General features: G+C 33.3%; 4 protein-coding genes across 7 annotated transcripts in view; 2 read left to right on the top strand and 2 right to left on the bottom strand.

Moving 5' to 3' along the window:
• Positions 1–769: 769 nt before the first annotated feature.
• Positions 770–13,167, top strand: LOC123718426. 2 transcript variants are annotated; one of them, XM_045674887.1, is made up of 9 exons: positions 770–1,149; positions 1,227–1,352; positions 1,428–1,633; positions 1,885–2,211; positions 4,597–4,752; positions 6,357–6,623; positions 7,076–7,338; positions 7,706–7,912; positions 8,007–13,167. In XM_045674887.1, exons 1-9 carry the CDS (start codon positions 1,039–1,041, stop codon positions 12,302–12,304), a joined length of 5,961 nt encoding a protein of 1,986 aa, XP_045530843.1. In that variant the 5' UTR covers positions 770–1,038; the 3' UTR covers positions 12,305–13,167. The 2 variants fall into 2 exon arrangements, with proteins under 2 accessions (XP_045530843.1, XP_045530842.1); XM_045674886.1 differs by having other exon boundaries at positions 4,576–4,752.
• Positions 13,168–13,583: 416 nt separating this feature from the next.
• LOC123718564 (prefoldin subunit 1) lies at positions 13,584–14,261 on the bottom strand. The gene has a single exon (XM_045675184.1). It carries the CDS (start codon positions 14,101–14,103, stop codon positions 13,729–13,731), a length of 375 nt encoding a protein of 124 aa, XP_045531140.1. The 5' UTR covers positions 14,104–14,261; the 3' UTR covers positions 13,584–13,728.
• Positions 14,262–14,716: 455 nt separating this feature from the next.
• LOC123718665 (WW domain-containing adapter protein with coiled-coil homolog) lies at positions 14,717–22,871 on the top strand. Of its 3 annotated transcripts, none has more exons than XM_045675358.1 (10): positions 14,717–14,883; positions 15,002–15,035; positions 15,558–15,795; positions 16,113–16,433; positions 16,797–16,952; positions 18,070–18,200; positions 18,392–18,626; positions 19,648–19,790; positions 19,923–20,050; positions 20,440–22,871. In XM_045675358.1, the coding sequence occupies exons 1-10, from the start codon at positions 14,843–14,845 to the stop codon at positions 20,513–20,515; spliced, it is 1,503 nt and encodes a 500-aa protein (XP_045531314.1). In that variant the 5' UTR covers positions 14,717–14,842; the 3' UTR covers positions 20,516–22,871. The 3 variants fall into 3 exon arrangements, with proteins under 3 accessions (XP_045531314.1, XP_045531316.1, XP_045531313.1); XM_045675360.1 differs by having other exon boundaries at positions 16,113–16,436; positions 19,651–19,790; positions 20,440–22,870; XM_045675357.1 differs by having other exon boundaries at positions 16,113–16,436; positions 20,440–22,870.
• Positions 22,872–24,834: 1,963 nt separating this feature from the next.
• The window catches only part of LOC123718856 (dynein axonemal heavy chain 6), a 53,522-nt gene continuing 51,951 nt past the window's right edge, over positions 24,835–26,405 (bottom strand). Inside the window, exons 66-68 of the mRNA XM_045675790.1 lie at positions 26,007–26,204; positions 25,468–25,594; positions 24,835–25,161 (exon numbers count right to left, since the gene is read on the bottom strand). Of these exons, the coding sequence (XP_045531746.1) occupies positions 24,932–25,161; positions 25,468–25,594; positions 26,007–26,204 (555 nt within the window). The 3' untranslated portion in view covers positions 24,835–24,931. The remainder of the gene's footprint in view (positions 25,162–25,467; positions 25,595–26,006; positions 26,205–26,405) is intronic.

Raw genomic sequence — 26,405 nt, 5'->3', positions numbered from 1 at the left:
CCAAATTTTGATTTCAATACATATTAATTTTAGTATACGTTGTCAATATCTTAATTCAATAACTAAAAAAATATTAAGAATATATTATATACATTAAGAATATTATTAATAAATTATTTTTTTAAAACATTGCAATTTCCCATCGACGCTTTACTTTTATTAATAATTTTTATATTCAGATTTTATCAAAAGACAATACCAGTAAAACAATCCTAAGTAAAATAAAAAAACGTTAAGCATTATTTTATATTATTTAAACTCATAAGAATAATGTTAAAATAAAGTATTAGCAAATTCCTTCGTGTGCTCTTATAGCTTGGTTGATTTGCTAAATATTTCATCTTAGGGTAAAATACAGAAACTTATACATAGCGGTAATGACTCCTGTATGTCAAAATCTATTGGTATCTATTTGACATATGGAAGGTTGTTCGTGCTCGTCAAGTCTCGTTTCTGATTTATTAGTATTTTTCCACAGATTAGTTATTCATTAAAGTTATATAGTTATATAACCGTAAACTACAGACTAGAATGCGAAGCATAACCAAACCATTATATTATAGCAAATTGTTTTTTTTTTTTTAGATTTTGAGATTTCCGGTTGCTGGGAAATCATTTTCTTTTTTTCAAAATTTAATTCTACTTTGACGCAAAGTATGTGCTTACAAAATTAATAAACAATATTTTTTTAATTATTATTTCTCAATAAAAAAAAGTTAGTGTAATTCAGGAATGGAAATTATATTTGAACAGCCGAAAGTACTGCGGTTGAATAACTTGTAAACTGTTATGGCGTTTGTGTTCTCCAATACACAACGCATATTATACGTTCCCTGTCTAAAATTAATAACTTATCATTAAATTCTTTGATATATATTTTGACAAAAACATAAAATGGAAGTCCATTTCGTGTGAATTTCTGGTTAACTGTAAGGGCGTAGTGGTTTAAGGTTATGGTAACAATTTTTTAACAAGTGTTTAGTGAATTCCAGTTAAACCGAAGAATCAGTTTGTGTTTTCTTTGTACAACATCCCTGAATGAATTTCTCACGGTTCCTTGATATACAATCATGGTGGGAAGTACCAAGCATTGCGTATTTCTGTTCATTATTTCGAACTGCTTTCAATCTTCTCGATTTTGACATTGAAGTGAGTATCTATATAATTTAATTCACTCGATTTATATTTCTACAATTCGGGAATTACAATTTTATATATATTTTCAGGAACTTGAGGAGGCTCTCCTGACTGATGGTACTGAGGACTCTGGCAGTTCTTTGCTCACAGAATTGATAGTACGACTTCTAAATGGTTGTCTTGGTAACAATGACATCTCGGCCTTTAATTATCAAGTGAATATTCTTTTCAAACTCTTAATTTGCAATATTCATATTCTTAAGTTTTGATTCTGATGCTATTTATTACAGATGTATTTAAGACGCCTCTTTCGACAAAAATGTCAAGAGTCCGGCAGATACAACCCCTTCAATACTGATATAGATTTTCAATTTCTTCCCCTCAGAAGGAAAGTAGAAATCCTATATGCATTATGTGACTTTCGATTAGATGCTGAAGATGTGTTTGATTTGTTTAAAAATCTTGAAGCAGAGAGTTTGAGAGTAGAACCTCTAGGGTAAGTGAAACTAAAATGAATGTAGTCCACATTTTATTATCAAATCCAAAACTTACATTGATTCACTTTTAAATGATTAACAGCTAAGAGTAATATTTTTAAATGAGACTTAGAGCTAATGTGACACCATGAGTAAAATTGAATACTGTACTGTGGTTAAGAAATATTATTAAGAAAACTTTTACAAATTTGTGTTATTGACTGTTCCAATTTAAGTTTGCTTAATAAAAGAGAACTCATAACCTTTACAGATGGGATGACAATGACTCGGCGTACTGGTATTTCTATGGCACTAGATTATATAGAGAGGATATAATTAGAAAACCTAAGGCAAAGAAGAAAAAAAAGAACAAAGATAAAAAGAGAGGGTGGCTACATGGCGATGAGTGGAACGAGGATGAAACGGAAAGGGTGTGGCAAGTTGTTTGCTTTACGGAAGAGGATTGGACCAACCTAACACAAAAGTTCAGCAAAGCTACAAGCAAGATAGAGAAGGAGTTATTTAGGTCTCTCTCCCAGAACTTTATGCCAGAAATACCAAGACTTTTTCATGAAAAGGAAAGACTGCAGAGGAAAAGGTCAGTGAGATCATTTATAATTATTTCTCTAAAATAATATACTCTTATGAATATCAAATTTTCTACTAGTACTCAACCAGGACTACAAGCGAACTGGCAATAAACTGTCTGCTGCCCTTTTTAATTATAAAGGTTTTAAACAGTAAACAGCTGCAACTATTACATGACTCAAAGCAACTTTAATTTTGTCGTTGTTTGTTAAAGTTTCATTCCACATTTAGTTTCAAAATGATTCACAATGGAAATATATTAATACAAGTGAAAATGGGTAGGATACACCTGTTTCTAGGTGGATATTTTTGTTTAAAAAAAACACCTTACTCTGTTTGTGTCCAGTTGCAGTTAAAGTAGACACCTTATTTGAATAAGATGAACTAGTGCAGCATCTCATTAGTTACAATGAGTCCTGGATTGATTAGAGAATAGTTTTGACTTAATTGAAAAAAAAAACAGGTTCACTAAAAAAAATATGTTTGTGTGACATGTGCTAGTTCTCAGAGAGAATTATAATCAACTGGGGACTTATAATTTATCATCATCATTATTATTACTATACCAGGTGATATTGACAAGAATTGATTTTAAAGATCTTCAAGAAGAAGCTTTGGTCATATTCTGAAATTATTAGCTCATTTTACCATTTTAATTTATGAAATGCTATGACATAATTTTTCAAATTATTATTTAAAACACTTCTATAAAGATAGAGCATACAAGATAGCATCTCACCAGTCCCTATAATGGTACCATGCCAGAAAATGCTTAAACAGTTTTAAGCATACTAATTATTCTTATAAATTACATATATATTCAATTTCGATTAGAAATTAGTCTCAAAGTCAACTTCAAGATAATATTAGAGAAGTGTAGACATTGTTTACTGGCATAGTCAATTTGACCAATCTGTGACCGCTTTATGATGCATTACATTACATACACAATTTATGATTATTTACAAGCTTTACAATAATGCTACAATCAACACTTTTTTCTTACTGTCAGATACCCTATTTAATCAGATGCTTAAAATATTTTTAACCATGCATTACTAGATAAACAACCTACATGTTGTAATAATATTATTTTAATGTTAAATCCTTTATCCTGATGGTGGATGGTGGATGATGATCGGGTGGCATATGTTGATAGATAGCCTATTACACTTTGTTACAATCAATAACGTCAATTTCAATAAAAGGTATCTAATTCCATGTGATGGCCCACAACCAATTATGGGTTAAAAATTAATAGAGTAATACATTTAAAACTAACAAACAATAGTAGGTAAAATTTGAAAAGACAATTATTACGCAAAATAATAAAATTTCTTTTATAAACTTGCTGTTTTGACTAAAAAATGCACAAATAAGTGCTAAACGGAGTAGGAAAGCAGGCTTATTTTTTAAAGTCAGTAGAGTATAGTATTTCTATTTTATTTTTTAAACCATCTTTGTGTTCCGGAATCAACTTCGGTCATCAACTATTATGTCGGTGGAATGACTATTGTAGTATCTACATTACATACTCATTGATTTCTATCAAAAGTACGACATACTGATACTAAATATAATGAACATATTTTAAAATCCTACCCTGGATGGGTAGGGAGGTAAAATGGTGACTATACTGGTAATGCTTATGTATATTTATATCACCGCACGCCTCCTTTCATCTTGTATCCAAACGTTTCAATTATCGATATATGTTACAAAGGTGCATAGGTCTCATGGCAGCTAGTGCCGCCTCCTGCTGTATGTAGAGGTTGATGTATGTTAATATATCATATTTTTCTATGAGACATTTCATTGAATGCATTCAATGCTTAGTGCATTCCAAAGTGGATGAAGTGAAACCAAAATGTGGGATAGCCAACAAGATCGTATGATTGCATGAAAGGTGCAAATAGCTTCATTGAAGGAAACTGCAGGTACCAGATCAGAAGGTCTCTACATGCCACGACGACATTTTATTGTCATATGTCAGTACTTCAATTGTTATAATTATAAAAATCATGTATTATCAATAAGCCATATATATTCTTTCAAAATATCAAAGATTCTTTGAAAAATCTGAAATTCATAAATCAATTTGGCAATTTTATTCTTAATTGTAGGGTTTTTTTATATTAATTTAGTAATAAGTATATTTTGTATTTTCATGGACTCTTTTTACACACAAGACGAATTCGGCTATTAACAAAGATAATATATACGATCAATGTTGTTGATTCCTCATTTTGAGAAGTAATTATTCGCAGAACGCGTCGAAACACGCTGGCCTGTTGGACTCTTTCAATTATCATCTAGAGCAAAAGTGGGTTCAACACCCAATAGGTAAGAGTCCTATATTGTAATGATTTTAAAGGTTACTCGAATTGGCACCTAGGCGAACATCGAGTCGAGTTTTGGAGAAGATACGACAGAAGGAGGAAGAAGAGAGCAGCAAGGCGACTACCGACGTCGAAGTTTCTAAGGACTCCGACAGCATTGAAAGCCAAAACAGTGCCAGGCGAAATCGGGCTAAACGCCGGAATTTTTTGAGGTAGGTAATACATTTGTATTTTATGAAAGTTTTTGTCAGCCACGTGCTGTTAAGTGAGAGCGTTTGGGTCACTCAAGTTATTATTTTATTTATATTTTTGTACCAGGCCTTTGTTTTATTAAAAACGTCAATATGGAAAAAAAACGTGTGTGTTTTCAACACGCCTTAGAAGTTAAAAATCTTTTCAAAAATTATATCTTTTGCCTTATTCTACGTTTGTAGAAAAAAAACGACACTAACAATAGAAAAAACTAAAGTGTTGACTATAGCTAACTACAAGGTGTCAGTTTTTTGTGATGGCGTTCGTGCGCATCGTAACAATTTACTCTCATCATTTCCCCAACGCGCCAAAAGAAAGTATAACTTCAAAAATGATTGGCTTGGGCACAAATTCTACAATTCTATTTTTGTCAAATGATTCATAAGTACGATGTCTGGCTCTTGTGTCTAGGGACAGAAAATTTAAGGGGAATAAGCTGTTTTGGGGCATGGGACAGACACTTCGGCAGTCTAGACGAAATTAAAAATAAATACATTTAATATTTTTGTATTTTATTCATCCGATATTAAATTGAATATGTAACTATTGACGACGATAACATATTGAGCACTAATAATTGAGTGTTTGATCACACTTTTGATTGATTATTTCTTTACACATGTGAGAAGCTATGTATAATTTGTAAAAATGCTTATAAACCTAGAGCTGATAATGCTGTATTATGAAGTGGCAGATGAGCACTTCAAGCTATGTACATATAGATGTTGTCTATATTTTTTATATTGCCGCTGTTTCTACTACAGTTATTATATATGTATTTATTTATCCACACTTTATTGCACAATACAAAACATAACAAAAAGTCAAAATTATTTAGTAGTGCTACAGCCTCTTCCAGGAAACCCTAATAAAAAAAAACATAAATTATGAGGAAGTGCAGAATATATAGATAGAAGAATGATAATAATAATGTTAAATGAAAACTTAAAAATAATTTTATTGTTAACTTATATAATAAACTTGCCAAAATTGAAAAGGTCGATAGATAAAAAAATTAACGATACTTTTTATGGTGAATGAGAAATAAAGGGGATACAGGATATATAATATGTGCCGAAACATATTATCTAAAAATAAGTTTATTAGTTCCCTGTTCTGCAACTTATTTTTTTTATTTTGTATAGTAGTTTATTATTTTGTGCCCGATTTTTTATCTTAAAAACTCAATGTCAATCTTCTAGGTACTTAATAAAAGTGTTAATGTGACTGGCGTATTCACAACAATTCCATAGCTTTACAGCTATACTTAATACTATAGAATAGTTGAATTCAGGGAACGAAATTGAAAATATAGAAAACTGGACAGTTTTATTGTCAAACGGTGAGTTTCGTGGAGGCATTTCCGATTTATGTTCCAAACTACTCTCGATTTTAAAAGGCGAAAACAAATCTGTTATTAAGAATATCGAAGGCATCATACGTATCACAAAGACTATGCCATGCATAAGTAATTTAATATTAAATCAAATACTGTACTATGATGCCTATGTTTAAACTAAATGTTATAATTCCCTTTAGTTCATGCTCGTCTTAATATTTCCAGATCGAAATCACGGTTATCCACATCCGATAGCAGTGGTAATTCGGAGGCAGAAGAAATGCCTAGAGCCGTAAAACCTAAAAAGGGTGCAAAGAAATCTAAGATCAAAGAAGATGCAGAGAATAGTGCACCTCAAGAGCCCCCCGTACGTACTGGACGAAAGACAAACAACTCACTTGCTTCAGCTACCTTTCAAAATGACCAAATTGTTATCCCGGACAACGATGAGCCGATTAACAGCACCAGGAAGAAGCTTAAAACCTCACAAATGCAAGTATATTTTATTATTTATTCATTTTAAGGGTCATGTCATGTATGTATATTTTTATTGGCTAGCGACTGATAAAATATATTGTGAATTTGGTGATAATAAAATCTTAAATGAAGCTGCTTCACTTAGCTGTAACACTCTATAAGAGAGAGTTGGAGCAGTTTAATTTGTGACCATTTTTTATGTATGTATGTATGTTTTATGTATGTGTATAAAATTGTATAAAAGAGTTCCTAATCGCTTTAGAGCGTCTGTGCGGCAAGCCAAGTGGCGTGGCCTAATTCTTTTTCCACGCGATATTTTATTTGTCCACAAATTCTACCAAATAACTACGTGTTTTAAATGCTTGGACTGTTGAATCCTTCATCGTTTCATGATAAGGTTGCTGTCGTTCGATTGTATTTATTTACTAATTGTTAATTCAATATTTTCACAACTCTCTCAATTCCAGATTTGGCCAAACTAAAGAAGATATACAAACCGACATGTATAAAGTACTGGAACAATTGAGGAATCACCAAGATGCTTGGCCCTTTTTAGATCCTGTTGAAGAAGACTATGCACCCAATTATTACAGTATAATAAGACGGCCTATGGATCTCCATACGATGGAAGAACGACTAGATAGTGGATATTATATGGATTTTGCTACATTTAAAGCAGACTTTAAGCTAATTGTTAGCAATTGTCGGCTTTACAATGGACAAGATAACGGTGAGTGTCGTATATACGAGTAAGATTTTATTGTAATAAGAAATAGACATTATTTATGATTTATCAAATTTTTTCATTATTCTTAAAAAACTTCATCATAAGCTGAAAAATAAATGAGAAATAGCAACCATTAATTACCGTTAATATGTATACGTTATACACACAATTATTTAGTTGAATTTAGTCATGCAATTAGCTTAAAGCATTTGTAAAGTATATGTCTAAAATTAATAAGAGAGCTAAATCACTAATTGAACTCTTTTAACTAAAGTACTCTGTCATTATGGATAGAAAACCAATTGTCTTGTGTGTAACGAAATGAGAGAGGTGAGTTAAAACAGTGCAATCAAACTAATATTTTTTTTAGAATATACAATGATGGTCGACAATTTGCAAGCAGAGTTTGATCGATTGACTGAGAAGTATATGTATCCTGTATCGTCTTCTGATGAAGAAATAGCCGTGGAATATCAATTGCCGACACCAACTCGTCGACAGAAACGTAAAGCCAGTGATTCGCCGTCAAGAGTCGCTGGCAAACGGAAGAAACATAAATCTCAATCAGAAAGTGGCGGTAAAATCTTATACTTTCTATTTATTACTGAATATAATCAGAGAAAATTATAACTTTATCTACATCTACTAAATATATTAATGTATATTTTCAGAACCAAAATGCAGTACATCTAGCATTATAGAAGACCAAGAACAAGAAGTTAAATGCGATAACTCTGATAATAGTGACCAAGAATTGACACAGACAGTTACTGAGATAGACAAAACCAATGACGAGACCGAAGAAGAAGATAGAAGTCATAAAATTTCGAAGGAATCTCGCAATGAAAAGGGTAAAAAACGCCATAGGCATGGAAAACACTCCAAGGTTCATAAAAAGAAACAGCATGGCTCCAAGACCAAGCATAGCAAGAAGCACAGCAAAAAAAACGAAAAAAGTGGTAAAAAATCGAAACAAAAGAAAAGTAAACAAACTGAGCAACTAGACCCTGAATGCACAAAACATTGTGATTCCCAGGGATCTCTGTCAACCTCAAACAGTCGAAGTGCTAGTCCTCTGCCTTCTATTCACACACCCACTCCATCCCCCACTGAAGTTGTTGAACCAGAAACTAGTAAAACTAAAGCCAATCTCAATCAACCTCATTCATCAAAATGCCATAACGCAAGAGTCCAGTACCTTTTAGACAAATTTGATAAGTTCAAATTACCAGACCGTGCAGTAGCCAAACATATATGGAAACATCTTTTTGGAAATGAAAAAACAAAAAAGAATCTCATTGCACCAAAAAAGGACAAAAACCAAAAATTGCGCGAAACTATCGAAAAATTGAAAGCGAAGAATAAAAAGTGTCGCGACCCGTCTTTATTCACAAGCCTTTTTTCTCCTAGGAGTGGGAGAAGAATTGAAAGAAAACCGGATTATAAGGAAGACAGTGACGAAGATGGCTCGGATAATGAGCCTCTAGAAAATGTTAAAGGAAAGTGTAACAATAGAAAACTTACTAAAAAATGTTCTTCAAAAAGTGAATCAACTTCTGAGGCTCTAGAGGAAGCCATGAAGGACATCAGTAAATGGCTTGAAGATATGCCAGAAAAATCAGTGAGTAGCTCACTGGAAAGCTCAGCTCCTAGTGTTACTACAGAAGAGCAGGACAGCAGCAGTCGTCAAGATTATGAGAGCTTACTCAGCGAAAAATCCACCACATCCAAAAAAGACTTCACGCGCAAACGTCAATCTTTACGTGAACTAAAACTTGTTAGAAAACGAGAAATACAACGAACAATCGATAGACTACAACCGGGAAAAAGCAAGGGAAATTTACTAACCAATTTTCCTAAAAATATTGAGGACTATGTGGATTTTGGGGATTCAAGTCAAAATGAAGAAACCAGCCCAAAGTTGAACCTCGGATCAGTTCTTCCTACAGTTGATTTTCAATTGTCTCAGGAATGCAGTATTAGAAATGTGTTAACTGAAGAATTACCAATTACTTCCACTGAAACAGAAGCACCTGTAGAGGATTCTGATAAACAAGAGCCGAACGAAACAGTGGTTCTTACCACTCAAAAGGACGAAGAAGATGAATGTGAACCATCAGTGTCAAAACCAAGTCAGGAAAAAGCAACACCAAATTTAAGTGCTTGGTTTAAAGCTTTTGGTGCTCCTAAAACGACAGTACCACCTACTTCTATGAAAAAGAAAAGTAATACTGATAATGAAGATAAGCCCGTAAAGCCTGAAACAACAGAAGTAAAAATAAGTCCTAAAATTAACTCGAGCAAAATTGACTCACCTAATGATCCAAACTCTCCAAACCACGATGGGGGTGATAGTACAAGTGACACAATCGTGGTGCCACCTCCACTTCCAAGAAGGACCAGTACTGGGAGTTCTGTGTCAGAGCAATCATGTCTTAGTCAAGACTTAGACTCTCCCCGCCATCAAATGTCCCATACTTCTCCTCTTCTTCGCTCGCCAGCCTCACCGCGATATTATGACGGAGTCATAATTAATGGAACTGTTCGAGCTGGTTTTTACCAAGATACTACGTCAGTTAAGAGCAGTCCCGACAAAATATGTAGCCCAAGGGAAGCACCACAGTCACCTTACTCTTCAAGTCCACTGCACGTCTACGCCGCATCCGCTGGTTCACAGGGAACTGTTGCGCCAAACTACTTTGTAGATCCCAACAAGAGTCCATTGCCTATCAACACCCAAAACACCTCATCATTCTATGAACAAAATAAAGCAACTATTCTGAGTAAAACTCCCAGACTCCCAACGGACACTAACCAACCAATGTCTCCAGTGTCACCTGATTACTCTCCAAAACAGCCACATTATATACCTTCACCACTTTCTCCTCAAGTGCAATCAAATTATGATAGTGAAAATAAGTCTTCATTTCCTGTTAAGAAACGAACATATAACGAATTCGAAGAAACTCAAGATAAACCACAAGATAACAGTTCTAAATCTTTACAAATGCAGAGAAATGAAGTGGAACCCCTCAACCAGACATTGTCTGTTTGTTCAAATGTAGACAATGTAGCTTTGGCTGAAGTGGAAAAGAAAATTGAAGACAATAGCGAAATTAAATATGCAAAAACAATCAATAGCCTTACTGAAAATAATAAACCAGCACATACCAACAATAAACCCCTTGAAATGACTAAGAAAAATGCAGTAGATATGGTCAACATGGGTTATTTTATTTCTGAAGAAGCCAAAGGTACCACTGACCTACGTGATGTGGAATACTTTGCCAGAGAGAGAGAAATATGTAAAACCCAGAGAAGATATGAATTAGATTCTGTGGTTATGAATAGCCAGCAACTTCCTAAACCATTAACAAAACCTAATATTAGCACTTACAATTTTACACCTGCTCATACACATGAAAGACACAATGATGTAAACTTGAAACAAACAATATCACATGCTCATCAAAATCCATATGAGTCCCTTACCTCTGGTCAGCAAATTAGTAGTTTACCCTTTAAGGTAGGTAGGTTATCCTTTAACGATATTGATTCGGCCAATAAAAAGCTGTATTCAAATAGTATATCATCAACACCACTCGATTTCGGCAATTGGAGGGAACCAAATCAAGGGCTTAAACAAGACCCTCTACCCGCGCACTTTTCTACTGCTACCAACAGTAATGGTAATGAGACAAATTCAACCAACAAAACACAGTATTCAGATAATATATCATCAACACCACTTGACTTTGGCAACTGGAGAGACACCGATCACGCTTTGAAGCAAGACCAACTGCCCGCGGACTTTTCAGCTAATACCAACAGTGAAACTGAGACTAATTTGGTCAACAAAAAGCAATATACAAATAGCATATCTACAGCACCCCTTAATTTTGGCTATTGGAAAAATCCAACTCCAACGCGTAAGCAAGAACGTGTATCCGCGAACATTTCGTCTTATGTTAATAACAATGAAAAAAATCTTCAGCAACACCAATACAACAACTATTCAGTGCCGCGGATAACTTCACACAAGGTGCAGACAACTTCAACTGGGCCTTCTGAACTAAGGATACCCAATCCTCGAGCCACAATGCCAAAATCTGACAATACTAATGTTCAACTATCAGCCACAAAAAAAACACAAAACAATACCTTTGCTTCTGCTATGCCCTACAAAAATCCATATATCGGCCATTCTACGCTTTACGATTCAATTGAACCGATGAGGAATTTGGAACTGCTGGAAAGACATTCTGATGCTAATGAACGTTATTTGTCAACTTTTGCTAACAATGTTTCTCTGTATCAGTCTAAACTTTTCGGCAAGGGCTTAGGCAAAGATATAACTACCTCTGATGCATCTAGTATCACTTATGGACAAGTTCAAATGAATTCAGAAAGTGAATTTGAAAATAAGTCAACCACAAAAAGGAAATGGATAGAATCTAAGCAATCCGCACCTTCTCAAGCATATCCTGCATCTTCTTGTGGTGATAATGTATTGACATCTGGGAAGACTTCCTCTATTATACCTCCAACTACATTTAATTTTGGTTCAACCACAATGTCACTGGGTAGCATGTATGGTGATAATTCTGGTTTCTCCATTGAAAATTTTAGGAATAGTACAACCCAGCTTATGGCAGCCAACTACATGGCTGCTGCCGTTGCTAATCGAAATAACAGCGCAAATGCCGAAAAATTTGCGCAACCAGCCCATCAAAATAATCATGGTGGAAGCACATATCCCTTCATCACACATTCACAGGCGCCAGCTGGATATCCATTTGTAGGTACTGATGCTTCATCCCCTCTGTATCAGCAATACATTCAACGTTATCAAGAAGAATTGCAAAGACAAACTGGAGCACAGATAATGGGCCTCTACCCACCAACATATCCTCCCACTTTAGGTGTTCGTCAACCATATGACTCAATTAATAGGCCTTCTTGGATATAATATTGTCTTTACAACCTGCTCAAACCGTAGGACTAGTGCAATGACCCTGGCTATCCCAAAATAATAGTACACTGAAATTGGTTATTATAGTGAGAAAAGTGTAGGACAACAGTATAACTACATACAATATTATACAAGTAATTAATACAAGTTTTTTTGCAAACACTACTTAATGTTCTTGCGTTTGGATATTTTTATCTTGTTAGTATTCTGATACATTCTTTTTTTTTAATTACAAAAACAATTATATGGACATGGTAACCCTACACTTAACCTTGTCCAGATAGATAAACTATTACTGTATTGAAACTGTCATCTACTTCCCTGGTTAGTTAGTAGTTAATGCATATAGTTTTTTGTGAAATATATAAATGGTTATACTGTATCATTTGTGTCATCACAATTTGGCTTACTATAATGTTTTCAAATTAGTACTATGATAATATTATATATGGGAAATCTATTATGTTTATGTTTAATTTACTTAATAATTTATCAATGTTAACATAAAATCTTCATATGCCTCTCTTAACAACAGATGTTCTGAGGTATTTAAACAAATTAATGTAAAATTGCTGTGAGTTTCAAAATAATATGTAATAAATGTAAAGAAAACAGAGTAGAATTTTCTGTATCTTGTGTAGACTAAGGAACTGATAATTATGTTACTTGTACATTTGTAAGCATAATAAGAAGCCATTAAGTTATGTTTTTTGTACATGGAGACCTTTTTTTCAAAAATGCAATATTGCAAATATTTTTCTAATATTTCTTATATATTATTTGTAATTGTTACGCTTATAAAAATAAACATGTCTTCGTTAGATGTTAAAGAATCTATGTTCATATTGCCTTTACTTTGTTTATATTGTTTAAGAATTATAGATATAGTTTTGCTTTATGAATAACATTTATAGTAAATAAATAAAGTTATACTAAGAAATAAAAACCAATTTTCTGTGTAAAAAATAAAATAAAGGTTTTGAAACATAAACATTATTTTCTATCAGTGAGTATTAAAATGAATCTACTCAAACGGCTCTATAAGATCCGATAGGTTGAGGTTGATGAGGTTACTTCATTATATTAAGTGGGCTGAAATACATTTAATGCTCTACTACTAAGAGAGGTTCTGATTATTTATATGTTTAAAACTATTAACAGTTTCAGGTATTAAGAAAAATAGGTCTTATAAAATGAAATAAGTTTATTAATAATTCATGAAATACATTTTACTTTAAAATAGAGATATTTAAGCATTATTATGAATGAAAAAATGGTAATAAAATTAAAATCGATAATTGTTGTTATATTTTTATGTTGTCTTTAAGAAATGGGAACAAATAATTTATATAAAGTTAAGAGAATTATAAAATACTTTGACGATACCAAATTATTTGGTAAAAGAATAGTTATTCCTACAGTTATGTGGTCTTTTCACTTTGTACTTTGCGCTGTTGTACCATTTCTCTGATGTTGTCTTGGCTTTCTTTTAAGTTTTTTTCTAAATACTGCTTGCTCTCTTCTAGTTCAGAAATACGAGTTGACAATTGGGTAACTTTAGTCTCGAGATTACTTTTTATCTCCTCTATGTCAGTCAAAAGGAACATCCTGCCCACGGATTCGTAAGCTTTTGTGTCAGCTGGCAGTGTATCCGATTGTACTTCAACATGCCTCATCACCTTTTTTAGCACTTCAATTTGGCTATCGATAACATGTATCTTTTTTTTAGTGCTTTGCATTTTTAATTGTAGTTCTCCGAAAGCTTTCTTTAATTCTAAATCCACGGGTATGGACATTATCACAAAAGAACTTTTGGAAATCGTTAAGTTTATACGCTTGATATAAAGATTGACAGACAGGAACTAAGAATTATTATAGAAACTAGGAAGCTCAGTGATCACTCTTGGCTTTAGGTTATTTTATAATTTATACTTTTAAATTGTCAATTTTCACTTACATATTGGACAGAATTTATCTATGGTCTATGGTACAAATTTTGGAAGTTGGAGCAAATTCTTGCGTTCTTTTTGTGTAATCTCGGCCCTCGCATCCAACATATGCATTATAACTGCAGTCGTATATAATTATTATTGACTTTCGTATTCAACATTGTTTTATTTGTTTCTTTTCTCAGCCACTTACTCGTTCTATCTCAGTTAGAATACATTTTAAAAAGATGTGCGGAAAAAGAATAAGCTTATAGGTAGCATCTGCTGAAATGTACAATCATAATTCTCTAATTATAATGTCAACAAAACAAAATAAGCTCCATCCTTGAATTCCACGACGGTTCTCTTTCTGCACAGACTCTATTTCATTTTACTTTATGGTATCATTTATTTTGTTTATGGACTATATTTATCTCTTTCACATCTATGCCTATCGACTCTTTCTTGAGGTTGACTTGAGTGTCTCGGTCTCGAATGTGACATGGCGTCCATCAAGTTATATTGCGGCCTCCTGTAAATCGACTTTTATGACAGTGGTGTTTTTTCATTTTATCACTGAGGCCGTAAAAATCGTATATTTGCATTGATGGTAATGCATGCAAGGAAACCTCACCGAATAAGCGATGGGTAAGATAATCTTTTCTATTCTCAGATCTGCCCTCTGTAGATGGCGGTCTCGGATTTTTACAATATTTGGTTTTACGTTATCCCGTTAAAAAACACTTACTATTTTATATGTTTTCAGGTACTTTGAGAAGCACCAGGCCCATCCATATCAGGTTTGTTATACGGTGAAATCCACAAAAGTATAAAGTCTAAATTTTACAAACATTAACAAGTTTCATTTGTTGAGTTTTAAGGCATTTGTGTCTATTATTAATTTTTTTTTTTACTATTCTTTTGGTCCTGCTAATTTTAAAGTTTTGTTTGTTGTATAGAATTGAATCAATAAGTATCAAACTATATGCCAAACATGTATGCTTTTATCAATAAAATAAGGTAGACATTTGTGTGTTGTATGTAATATTGGAATAATGTATGTTTACAACTATAACCTACAGCTTGCTACTTCTGTGTTATTGTATATTGTATTGTGTATTACAAATATACAAAAAACACCTTACAACTTTGTAAACATGAATAAATTCAAGTCTTCTTCAATACTAACAATGTTAACAACTTTGTAGCCTATTGCAATTTATACTACTGCTATATATTTTGTAATAATGGTATAGGCATATAATTTTACTCTTATATTTTATCCTGTTATGTTATATAATGTTAATGTGGTCTCAAAACAGAAATATAACTCCAAGAGGGCCAATGAATATGGATCTACCGACCATTACACACCACTCAGATCCCCCAATGGTAACATGTCCCATGGCCATAATGCACATGGGCACACTGGCCATGCCCATCATCACTACCATATGGTTGATGATAGAGGATATGTCACATCAAGGAATTCCTATGTCCCCAAGGGATCAGAAAAGGAGAGAGATCGAGACTATAAATCCTCTAGGAATAAGTACACTGGTCAGTCAATACATCATCATACAATTTTTTTTAGATTAATTTTTAACAAAATATAATTTTAAAACAAATCTCCCCATTAAATTGTATTGTAAATATAATGGTACATAAGTAAGTACATTTCATCTCCAAAGCTTTCTTTATTTTTGGTTAGTTTTAAAAATATTAATGAATTATTTGATAAACATTTAATAAAAATATGGCCTACAAAATCATGCAGTTACTGTAAGTGGTTATATGAATATTACATTTCTATGAGAAGTAAGAAAGTTTCACTATTATAATGATCAAAATGGAAATTTAATCAGCTAATCTTTCAGATGTCAGATCACCAAAGGAAAAACGGAAAGATAGTGAGCGAGAAAAAAATAACCATGAACGTTGTGAATCTGAGAAAAAAAGTAGGACTAGTGGCATGAATAGTGTTAATTCCAGTAGCAAATATTATAAGAGAGGTGGATTACCTGCAAATGCAGGTCCATCAAGCAGTGAGTGGTCAGAACATATTAGTTCATCAGGAAAGAAATATTACTATAACAGTGAACTTGAAGTATCACAGTGGGAAAAGCCTAAAGAATGGGACTCTCGCAAGAATTCATCCAAAGATCATCAGACAACATATACAACTTCTTCATCTAGAGGTAGTAAGTATTTTTTAATAATTTAATCAATTTTAAAATCCTTTAAAGAAACTTAAGAATTGAAATTGTCCTGCTATTTACAAATATAAGTGAGCTGTGCTAAAAATATTAATAATAAATTAATATTTGTGAGTACACAAATAAAGCAGTAAATATGTGTGTAAATGTGATTTTGATATTTAACATTCATTATTAAATTTCAATTTCAATGTAGTTGTTTGTATTTTATTTTGATTCACTTTTTAGCGGCAGTTGAACAAACTAGACATAGCTGTCTCAAAGCTTTAGCATCATAATTATATAGAGATGTAACTCTGGTCTAACTGATATTGTAAGAAATATTAATACACTTACTAACTTTAGATCGTGAAAAGCGATCACGGTCGCGGCGGCGGGAAATTGAAAAGACAAGTAAGAGAACAAATAATACATCTGAGAGATACTGGAGTGCGTCGCGAGAAAGTGTTTCTGATAGAACAAGGACGAAACATACACCACACTCTGGACATGATACTAAAGGTAAGCCAAGACAGTTGGCTAGGTTCATTCCAAAATTGTATGTCACATCCCTTGATGCTGCAAAATCAATCCAAATTGGTTTGTAGATGATGTTGCCTTAGGTATGAGTACTACATTTATTTAAATTAATTTAATTTAAGCTAGCAGATGATTTGATTACTACCAAATCTTAGAATATAACATAAACATATAAAAAATACAAACATACAGTTATATAGATAGATAGCTGAAATCATGTTTTACTAATTTTGTCAATAAGAACAATTTCACAAAAAATAATTATTTTAACTATGTTAATCACTCTTATCTTACTTATTCTATCACATTACAAAATACATATTTTGTATTATGCTGGTTATGCTAAACTTCATATTTTAGCTTTAACCACCAACTTAAAATTTTAGCTTTGTGAAACTCCATGATTAGATTATTGAAGAATATAGCTAAAGCAATACAGGAGAAGAATACATATAACTATATTCTTCTATAATTTTTAAGCGAGTAAGTCTTACATTAGTGTGAAGTTAGTCTTAAGTTGTCATTCAGTTTTAACACGACAGGAGTACTTTAGCAATATGTATTACTGTGGTGTTATACCTTAGGCCATAATAATACATTAAGTTACCAACAAATAACCAATTTAATTAAGTAGATTTTATTTCAAAATGTTTTCTTTCTTTCTGAGAATTTACTTCACTAATTTCCAATTAATTATTGAAAATGTATGGCTTTAATAAACCTACTGCCTACTCAGAATTTTCTTTGCATGCTTGATAAAATTAATTAGAAATTTCCCGAGATATTAAATCAGTTACTACATATATACCCTAATGTTGTGACTTTTAATGTAAACGGTCTATTTTGGAAATGCAGATTTGGAAATAACATCATAGTACAGAAAGTGAATGAAAAAGCATATTGGACAATATTTGGCTCTGTTCAATACAAAGATAATTCAATATATTTACTATTACATTTTTATATGATAAAAATGTGGGTGAGATGCATCAAGCTATGTTAGACGTACATTGAGTGTTTTCATAACGCGCGAGAAGGTGCTTTTTAAAAAGTAAAGTCAAATGAAAAATGCTAGTTAAATTACATTTTTTTATTTCAGAAGGACACCGTTCACTTCAAGATATGGATATATCACCAGACAGAAGTACCCCTGTTTCCGAAGGCTCACACGGTGTTCGCAATGAATCCACAGCGCCTCCTGTTGTTATTCTGAACAATTCTAATCCAACAGTTAGTATTGCTTCTCACTTATGTTTAAGCTTAAACTGAAATTGTTTTTTGATAAACAAAAGAATGTAAGATTATTGGAGAAAAATTTCTTGGATTCGTAATCCAGAAAACATAGCTGAATAAATATAAAATATAATTTAATTCCTTTGTAATTGATAACATTAATAATTAAAGGTGAATTATTTATACAGAGTGGGTCCTTGCTAGCGGCGGCGTTGCCCAGGATCGTCGCCCCAGCGCAAGCCTCCACGTCGGGGTTGGGTCCAGGCCCCAGTACATCTTCGGGGCCTCCGTGTAACAATGGAGCCTCAGACAGTCGGTCAGAGACCCCACAAAGAGATGCCGGACCACCGACACCGACACACTCGGAAAATATCGACCCCCACGCGCCACCCTTACATTTGGAAAATGCATTACCGAGGAAAAGTAAGTTTTTTCTTATAGAACAGGGGTCAAACAGACAGGAAGCTTACCTGATGGTAAGTGATGCGACGCTCATGGACAGTCTCAATGACAGAGGGCTTGCGAGTGCGTTATCGGCCTTTTAGGAATTGGTACCCTCTTTTCTTGAAGGACCCTAAGGTATTAATGCGATCAAGTCTCCGTCCGAACCGCTACCAGTTGAACGACTACGACGAAAGCCGTACAGATAATCGCTAATCAGCTGGTGGCCCTCTAGATACCTCAAGAGCTGGCCATTAATAATGGATTCCATTATTTTGGAGAACAAGGAGGTTATCAGAGCGATCGCCTTTTTTACGGATCAGATGTATCGAAGCGGTCTTCAAGTACTTCGGGACAGTGTCAAGCGGGTATTGGCATCACGAGTTGTCGTCGCTTCCGCCCATGCTTTAAAGCATTTTCAGGCCGCCTTGCAGAAACGTTTAAATCAAGGATGTGACTTGCCTCTGTACGGACTGCAGAAAATAGAATAAAGAGTTCCATTCCCTGCAGAACCATTCCGGCGACTAAGTCAGCGACTAATCTGGAGCATCCGAAGAAAATCCCATATCCAAGGGTAGGACTCAAAGAAAGACTGCATCTCGTCCCAAACTACTGACCTATAGTGTCATATATGACGACGGCGGTGCCGTGGAGGGCGCGTAGTAATCACAGTACTCCGGACCACGCAATGATCCGATGAACCCAGAGGACGGAGTCCACGGAGACTTGGTAGTTCTCTGGATGTGAGGTCATCAGAAGGTCCAACAAAGACGGCTTGTGACATAAGCCGAGGCAAAGTCAAGAAAAGACCTACTCAACTGATCGGCAGTAACAAAGCCGATCTAGTCCATCATCATCACATCCGGCAGGATGGGCGTTCAAATCGCACAGTATTTCAATTTCGGCGAACGTAACCTTTTCGAGCAGGGAATCTCAATATTATTTGTGTAAAGCTGTAATAATTAATTGATAACCAGGAACTACCAAATAATGTTTGTTTCAGTGGAATGCCTAGGTAGTTACTCATCTGTGGTGGGAAGTTTACAACAAGCTGCTCCAATGCTGACGCCCTCTTTGATCAATTATGTTCGTACTGAGTTAACCGCACATGTCATTGGGTGGCCAGCGGATATACTTGAAAAACAGGTGAGGTATTGCATGATGAAGATAAATATATAGAGGCATTTTTATCATAATTTTGAACGTGAGTAAAACTGATAACTTTGCCTTTCGCCTGTCTATTGTGTATATATAGTTTGACAGGTTTTTTTTATATAGGCCAACAAATACATGGAAGAGGCACATCAGCTGGGTTGCCTGCAGTGCACCCGAGTATCTGCTGAACTAAAATGTTCTCGCTCCGTGGTGAGGCACACAGAGATCCAGGCCACACTACAGGAACAAAAGTGAGTAATGATGCAGTTTAGCAATATTAGATATATGGTTATACTAGAACTACTATATTAAAATAAATTGCTTCGTGTGCAAAGTTGTCTTCAGGTAAAAATGCCAATAGAAATGGCAGTTTATTTCAATTTTTACTACGTTTTGCTCGTAAAATATAAATTTGAAGGCTTTATTAATTACATGATAACTTTAGTACTAGTCTTTTATGGGTTTTGAGGAAGTCTGTTATTTAGAAACTAGATCAATTTATGGATCATATCAGTTTCCTTACCACAGGATATCGAATAGGTCAAAGGTTTATTAAAGTCAGTTTAAGTCACACAGCTTAATGAACCACTTCCAATGCAGCTGCTTGAAATTATGAATGAAAAATATTGTGATATTTCAGAATAATGTACCTGCGACAACAAATCTCTCGGCTGGAGGAGCTCAAGTCGCAAAATTCGTTTATGTCAGAAGACTAGGGGTTAAGATGGGGGGTCCCAGCCATCCCCCCAACACCCGCCAGCCCTAATCCCCTTTTGATGTAATGGACATTTATCTTGTCTTTTTAAGGTACGTGAAAAGTGTCTGGAATTTAACAGGGATCGTAAGAACACTATGTCACATGTCATACGGTTTAGTGATTCTACTTAATTTTTTCATTCAACCGTTATTATATTGCATGTATTGAATACTTTTCTTTTAAATTAAACCTAAAACTAGAATATAAACCCTTTTATGTACTTTTTAAGGTTTGACTTCTCTTTATTCCAATCATAAATTGTCTACGGGGTTGTAAAAGACCTATCTTTGAGAAAAATAATAAAATTGTATATAATGATAATGTTCGCTAATTTTATTGACGTGACATTCAGTATTGTAGTATACTATAAAGTTTATTGACGTTATAGAAATTGTGTCAATATTTCGTGATCCGATGCCAGTAATCGGATTTTTATTGGAAAAATCTGCATTTTTTTATATCTGCATGTAATTAATAGTGCTTGTGGTATAAATAATAGAACATTTTATTCGTGAGTGTACATTTAAGATAAGTTTTGATTAGTTTGGTCTTAACAAGTGACATCAACCTAAATATAAAAGATCACATACGGACTTAAACATAGATATTTCATTAAGGTGAACACAATTAAGTGCAGTCTCCAGATTTGAACCCTGGACCAGCGTCGATATTAAAGTCGTCTACCAGATACTGTATTGAAATTTTCATTCCGTTTCCCTGGTGTTGTGTCAATTTTGTATGTTGAGATGAGTAGGAGTACGATCTATTTTTGGGACATGTAACATTGATAGCGGCGTTGAAAGGGTGCATTTTTGATAAATCACTGTAATTTTTAATTCTATAGATTTAGTTATGGACAAGGAATAACGTAGTGTAAGAATGTTTATTTCAGTGATCATAAATGTTGTTGCACAGCCATTTCTTTTTTTTTTACACCTGATTGTAGTTAAAAGCGTAAATAAGTAACTGGTAATGATAGGTGTAGATATTAAGCCAAAGAAAGTCTTAAATTAAAGCCTTTTTTAGTTACTGAATGGATTCGAAATGTGTTTGTACCTATTGAACCTTGGAAAAAATTTCCTCGTAACTATAAGGAATTGTCTACGGTTTGTATTTGTACAAAGATTTTTATTCCTTGTCTTAGCCACTGTATTTCTCTTGTAAGGGAAAGTAATGTTTAGATTTATAGAGGCCTGATTTGTCAACTATCAGTAACCAGTTTCTTGAGTCATGTAAAATAAGTAATGCTATTTTTCTATCAATGCCTCAATTAATCATCCTAAGATATTGTGTTTTATAATGTGTTTAATGTAAAGTTTAAATTATTAAATAAAATAATAATTTGATAGGTTAGCTCTCATAGCATGTTGGTCTGTCGCCGTTGTGCGCTCGTTCGCTTATACTTTGTAGGGTCGTGTTCGTATACGTACAATAGCTATTAGATTCATGCTACTAATAAAAATTTCCATAATTTAATTCAATCAATATTATAATTTATTAGCCTCTTACATAATGTTATGAATGGACCCAAATCGATGTATAAAATTGTAAAATAGGACGTGTATTTTGTATGAGTCGTAGTTTAATTGTAAGTTGCGGTCAAGCGCCAACGGCGTCTACACTAGATAGGTCTCCTTTTTTTCTAATACTAATGATATTTCTACATCATAGACGAACTAATAAAGGGAGCTTCTTAAATTAGAACCACGCCATCTATCGCAAAAATACATCTTTATTAATTTGTCTATGAGATGGTACACCAATTAATTGTAATATGAAATTAACAGGCGTTCTGTGATATTCATTCACTTCAAACTCGAGTCCGGGCGAATCGGCTATACCATTCACTCGAGTCGACGTTTGTCATCTCCGACACGTTTGCCAGTTTTTATCGTAGTCATTTTAACTTGAAACTTTGGTGTTCCGTGTTGTCGCTCTATGTACACTGTATCTATGCTGAGTACTATTATTAGTAGTTTTCGTAATGTAAATTAGGCGATCCGACCTAATCAACGATTCCCCGTTTGCATTGATATAGCCTAAATTCATGATTCAAGATTAAAATAGTAATAATTCCTAATCCAAATGATTTCTTCAAGAAAGCAAATAATATTTGTAATAAAACTGTGCGTATCAATCCAATGATTGTATTAATTACTTGAGAACTTTTTATGTTAAATATTTCATCACAAATAAATATGTAAATTAGTAAACTTTCGCCAACGCTTTTCACTTCCACTTAACGGCTACCACTCACATTTTAACTTATATGGAAAATGAAAATGTAGTGTAATGACTATTAATGTGATCTCCATCATCAAATACATAATAACAATGTAATTAAAAGTATTTATATTATATTCATATATATTGCAAATAACGATTATAATTTTAATTTCTGCATAGTTATTATTTTTATAATGATTAACCCAACGACTCTAATGTTGGATGGAATGCTCTTAGTTATATTAAATGAGTGTTGTATTACTGGCCAAAAAAATTTCTTATATATAGAAAACATTCTAGTCCATGATGTCTCATCACCTGCAATATTTGTTTATTACAAATAAATATACTATAAATAGCATTAAAATTAATTAACAAACAAAATGTTATTATGGGATTAATTACATAAAACGAACATTAAGGTAAGTTCTATATTTCTACATAATATATTATATTGTAACCTTGGAAACGGAGAAAGAGAACTATTATACTAACAAACATTTAGCTGTATAACTAAGAATAAAATTTAATTAGATTAAAGGTTACCTTAGTCCTAAGTGCTCAGCGATTACAATTATTGTTTATGCGAATTGCAAATTGATATTTTCTATTTGGCGAATTAATGTTTTCAAATTGTCTTGATATCTTATGTAAGTTTGGGTGATATTTTGCAAAATACACGGCAGCTATTTCATTGTAATAATGCTCAAGCTACCAAACCCATGATGACTCTATACTCTTTCTTATGATGCTTGATTTTAATATTTGTGTACTATTCATTGCATTGTCTGCGATTTTAAATCTCCGAAAAAAAACATACAAGCTGCTTATTAGCCAATTGATGCATAGTATAGTAGTAGTAGCACTAAATAAATACAATAAGTTTGTAGCCCTGCGATCTTTATAAAGATACATTTCAGTAGTCATCGAACAATTTATAAAACTAATAAATTCTAAATTCCTTATCAACCTTCTGGAAAAGAGCCAGGAGTAATTTAAAAAATACTAATAACATTTTGTATTAACTTTTAATGTAATATATTTTATTTTAAGGTTTTTGCATTTCGCGATTGTATTATGCCGTTTTATAAGACTGATATAAATCGCACGGTAATGTTTCTTAAATATTGATAGCCTATTTTTTCAATTTAAACATTAGGTACCTTCTTTGTATAGTACAAATTATAAATAGCTAAAACCATTATTCATCGTTTCTCAAGCGGGGGGAGTTTGTTTCAAAAGTGGATATACAACTACATATAGGTACAAAAGATTCGTTAAAATACCGCGATAATAATTAAATATTATTAGAATTTTACAGTGACCCCCGGGAAAGCAAGACTGTTTTACTTAACTTTTTAGATTTTTCGTGGGTCGCGACATAGAAATGGTCCTGAACCTGAATATAGCTCTTGCTTAATATGACCTATTCATTATATTGAGTTGTTTGACTTTGTTCGACATAGTCTGTGCGTGTCAAGTCTTGGAATGACAATTGTCACATGTTCATTGTAAGTGAATAATGGCTTCGCTTATTGTATTGATTGCTTTTTTTAGAACAAATGACTTGCCATGACAGGTCATCCTAAAGGAATTATGAGTATGACGTAATTTATTTTTACATTCAAATTTGAGGTATAATGGTGATAATGGTGATATAAATGAAACATAAATGAAACATTATTTTACTGATCAACCTTTATCTTGCGAGACAATTATGTATGTAGCGATCCTTTAAATAATCGAAATTGATGGGTTAAATATTTACTATACAATATTTTAGTGCAGAAATATTGATAACCTCTTACAAATTATGAGATTCCATCCTAATTCTACGCAAGCGAAGTTTCTTACTTCCATATTGCGAAGTATTTGTTTTTTGTTTTGTTGGTGAAGCTATATAAGTATTGTTATTTGAATAATCTTAGATTTCAAATTTATCTCAGACATCAGAGCTCAAATTAAAGTACTCAGAATTAAACGAAGAAAAAATCGTAATAAAATGCTTTTTTTAATATTTTAATTTAACAATACTAAATAATACATCTAGATTGAACTTGGAATAATTATTGGAAATATTTGGCAATTATGCCATTATGATATTAAAAACAACATGTTGAAATGTGCAATTCTTGTATATCTACTTGATCTAGTCTGTAATTTGCGTTAAAAGAGCAGTGCCTCGAATAATCCAGAATTCTGAAGGCATATCAGCGGGAAGTAATACAGGCAGAACAAAGTTTGTACTGTGTCCTGTAGTTGACAGAGTGCCGGCCCTTTCCGAAGTCTTATATAGCGGTGCTTCGTAGCGCGGGTCCGGTTTCGGAAGAGATAGTACTGGCTTGAACCGCACCACGGGCAGAGGCGGATTCATTTGTGCTGGTTCAATAACATGTATTATTATTACATATATTGTATCTTGGATTTATACTGCTGTCCTGCTATTTCGCACCATAAATTAATTAAAAGCAAGCCACTTAATAATCGGTTACAGTTCATACCTCTATAAGAAACTCGTTTTATGCAGTGAAATTATTTTTCTTATTTCGTACTGAGTCCGTCATATATCACTTACATAGTGAGATTATGGCGACTGGCAGATATTAAAAATTCATCATGGCTAACCTCGATTCACTTGACCATTGGCTAACGAAAGAGTAAAATAAATCAATATACTGTACACACCTGGTAAGGCATCTGTTAGGCGATTTTTGTTAGTGTCCCAGCGACCTGCATCTATGAATAGGCCATGAATGTTTACCCCGTCTTCAGGTCGCTCAAGATCCCCAAAAACGTTGCTACCATCATCCTCCTGATGAAGTAATCTTAATTTAGTACCCATTTCTTTATTACTCATTTCGTTAACGTCATTTAAGGACCAGATGGCATCCTTGTAAAAAATCTGTAGCGAAATTACCCTTTACACAAACATTTAACTTGATCAATGTAATTGTATGCTTTCAGGTACATATATTATTTGTTTTAAATTTGTAAATATTCCACATACATATGTTTTCTTGTGAGTTACCAAACAGGCCACTGATGAGATATTATCTGTGAGTAATTTCTATATAATACGTTGACAACTCGGAACGTATTAACCAATCAAAAAAAATCTTTTGAGCATAAACCATTTCTATTAAACATTTAAAGCACCGCCTACATCTTTTATAATGTTTTATAGAAATAAAATAAATCACACGGTGACAGAACTGAACTTTTACCTTGTTCTTTCTTTTGTTAAACTTATACACTTCTTCCTGCGATAGAAAAAAAGGAATAGGCTCAAAATCAAACATAAGTGCATCAATTGGCACTCTGTATCGTCTAGCGTACGCCTGCAAAGCGCCCGTCAAAAGACCTTGGGGGAAAAACAATCCTGACACCCAACTGCTTACTTGGGCGCCATCGATTAACCATTTCTGAAACGAGAAAAGTTGTATGAATCATGTTTTAAATTACAGTATACCTTTAAAGAAAGTAGTATAACTATTTGCCCTTTAAAAACACTAACTATAGTTTGACAAAGGTATATGTTTGTAATCATGACGAGTGTAAGGGCGGTTTGCAATGAACTATAAAATATGTTTTTATGACGAACTAGTCAATTTACCGATATAGAA

The sequence above is a fragment of the Pieris brassicae genome, chromosome Z, assembly GCF_905147105.1.
Source record: "Pieris brassicae chromosome Z, ilPieBrab1.1, whole genome shotgun sequence".
NCBI lineage: Eukaryota > Metazoa > Arthropoda > Insecta > Lepidoptera > Pieridae > Pieris > Pieris brassicae.
The sequence above is the reverse complement of the archived record's forward strand: the minus strand, read 5'-3'. Positions and strand labels throughout refer to the sequence as shown.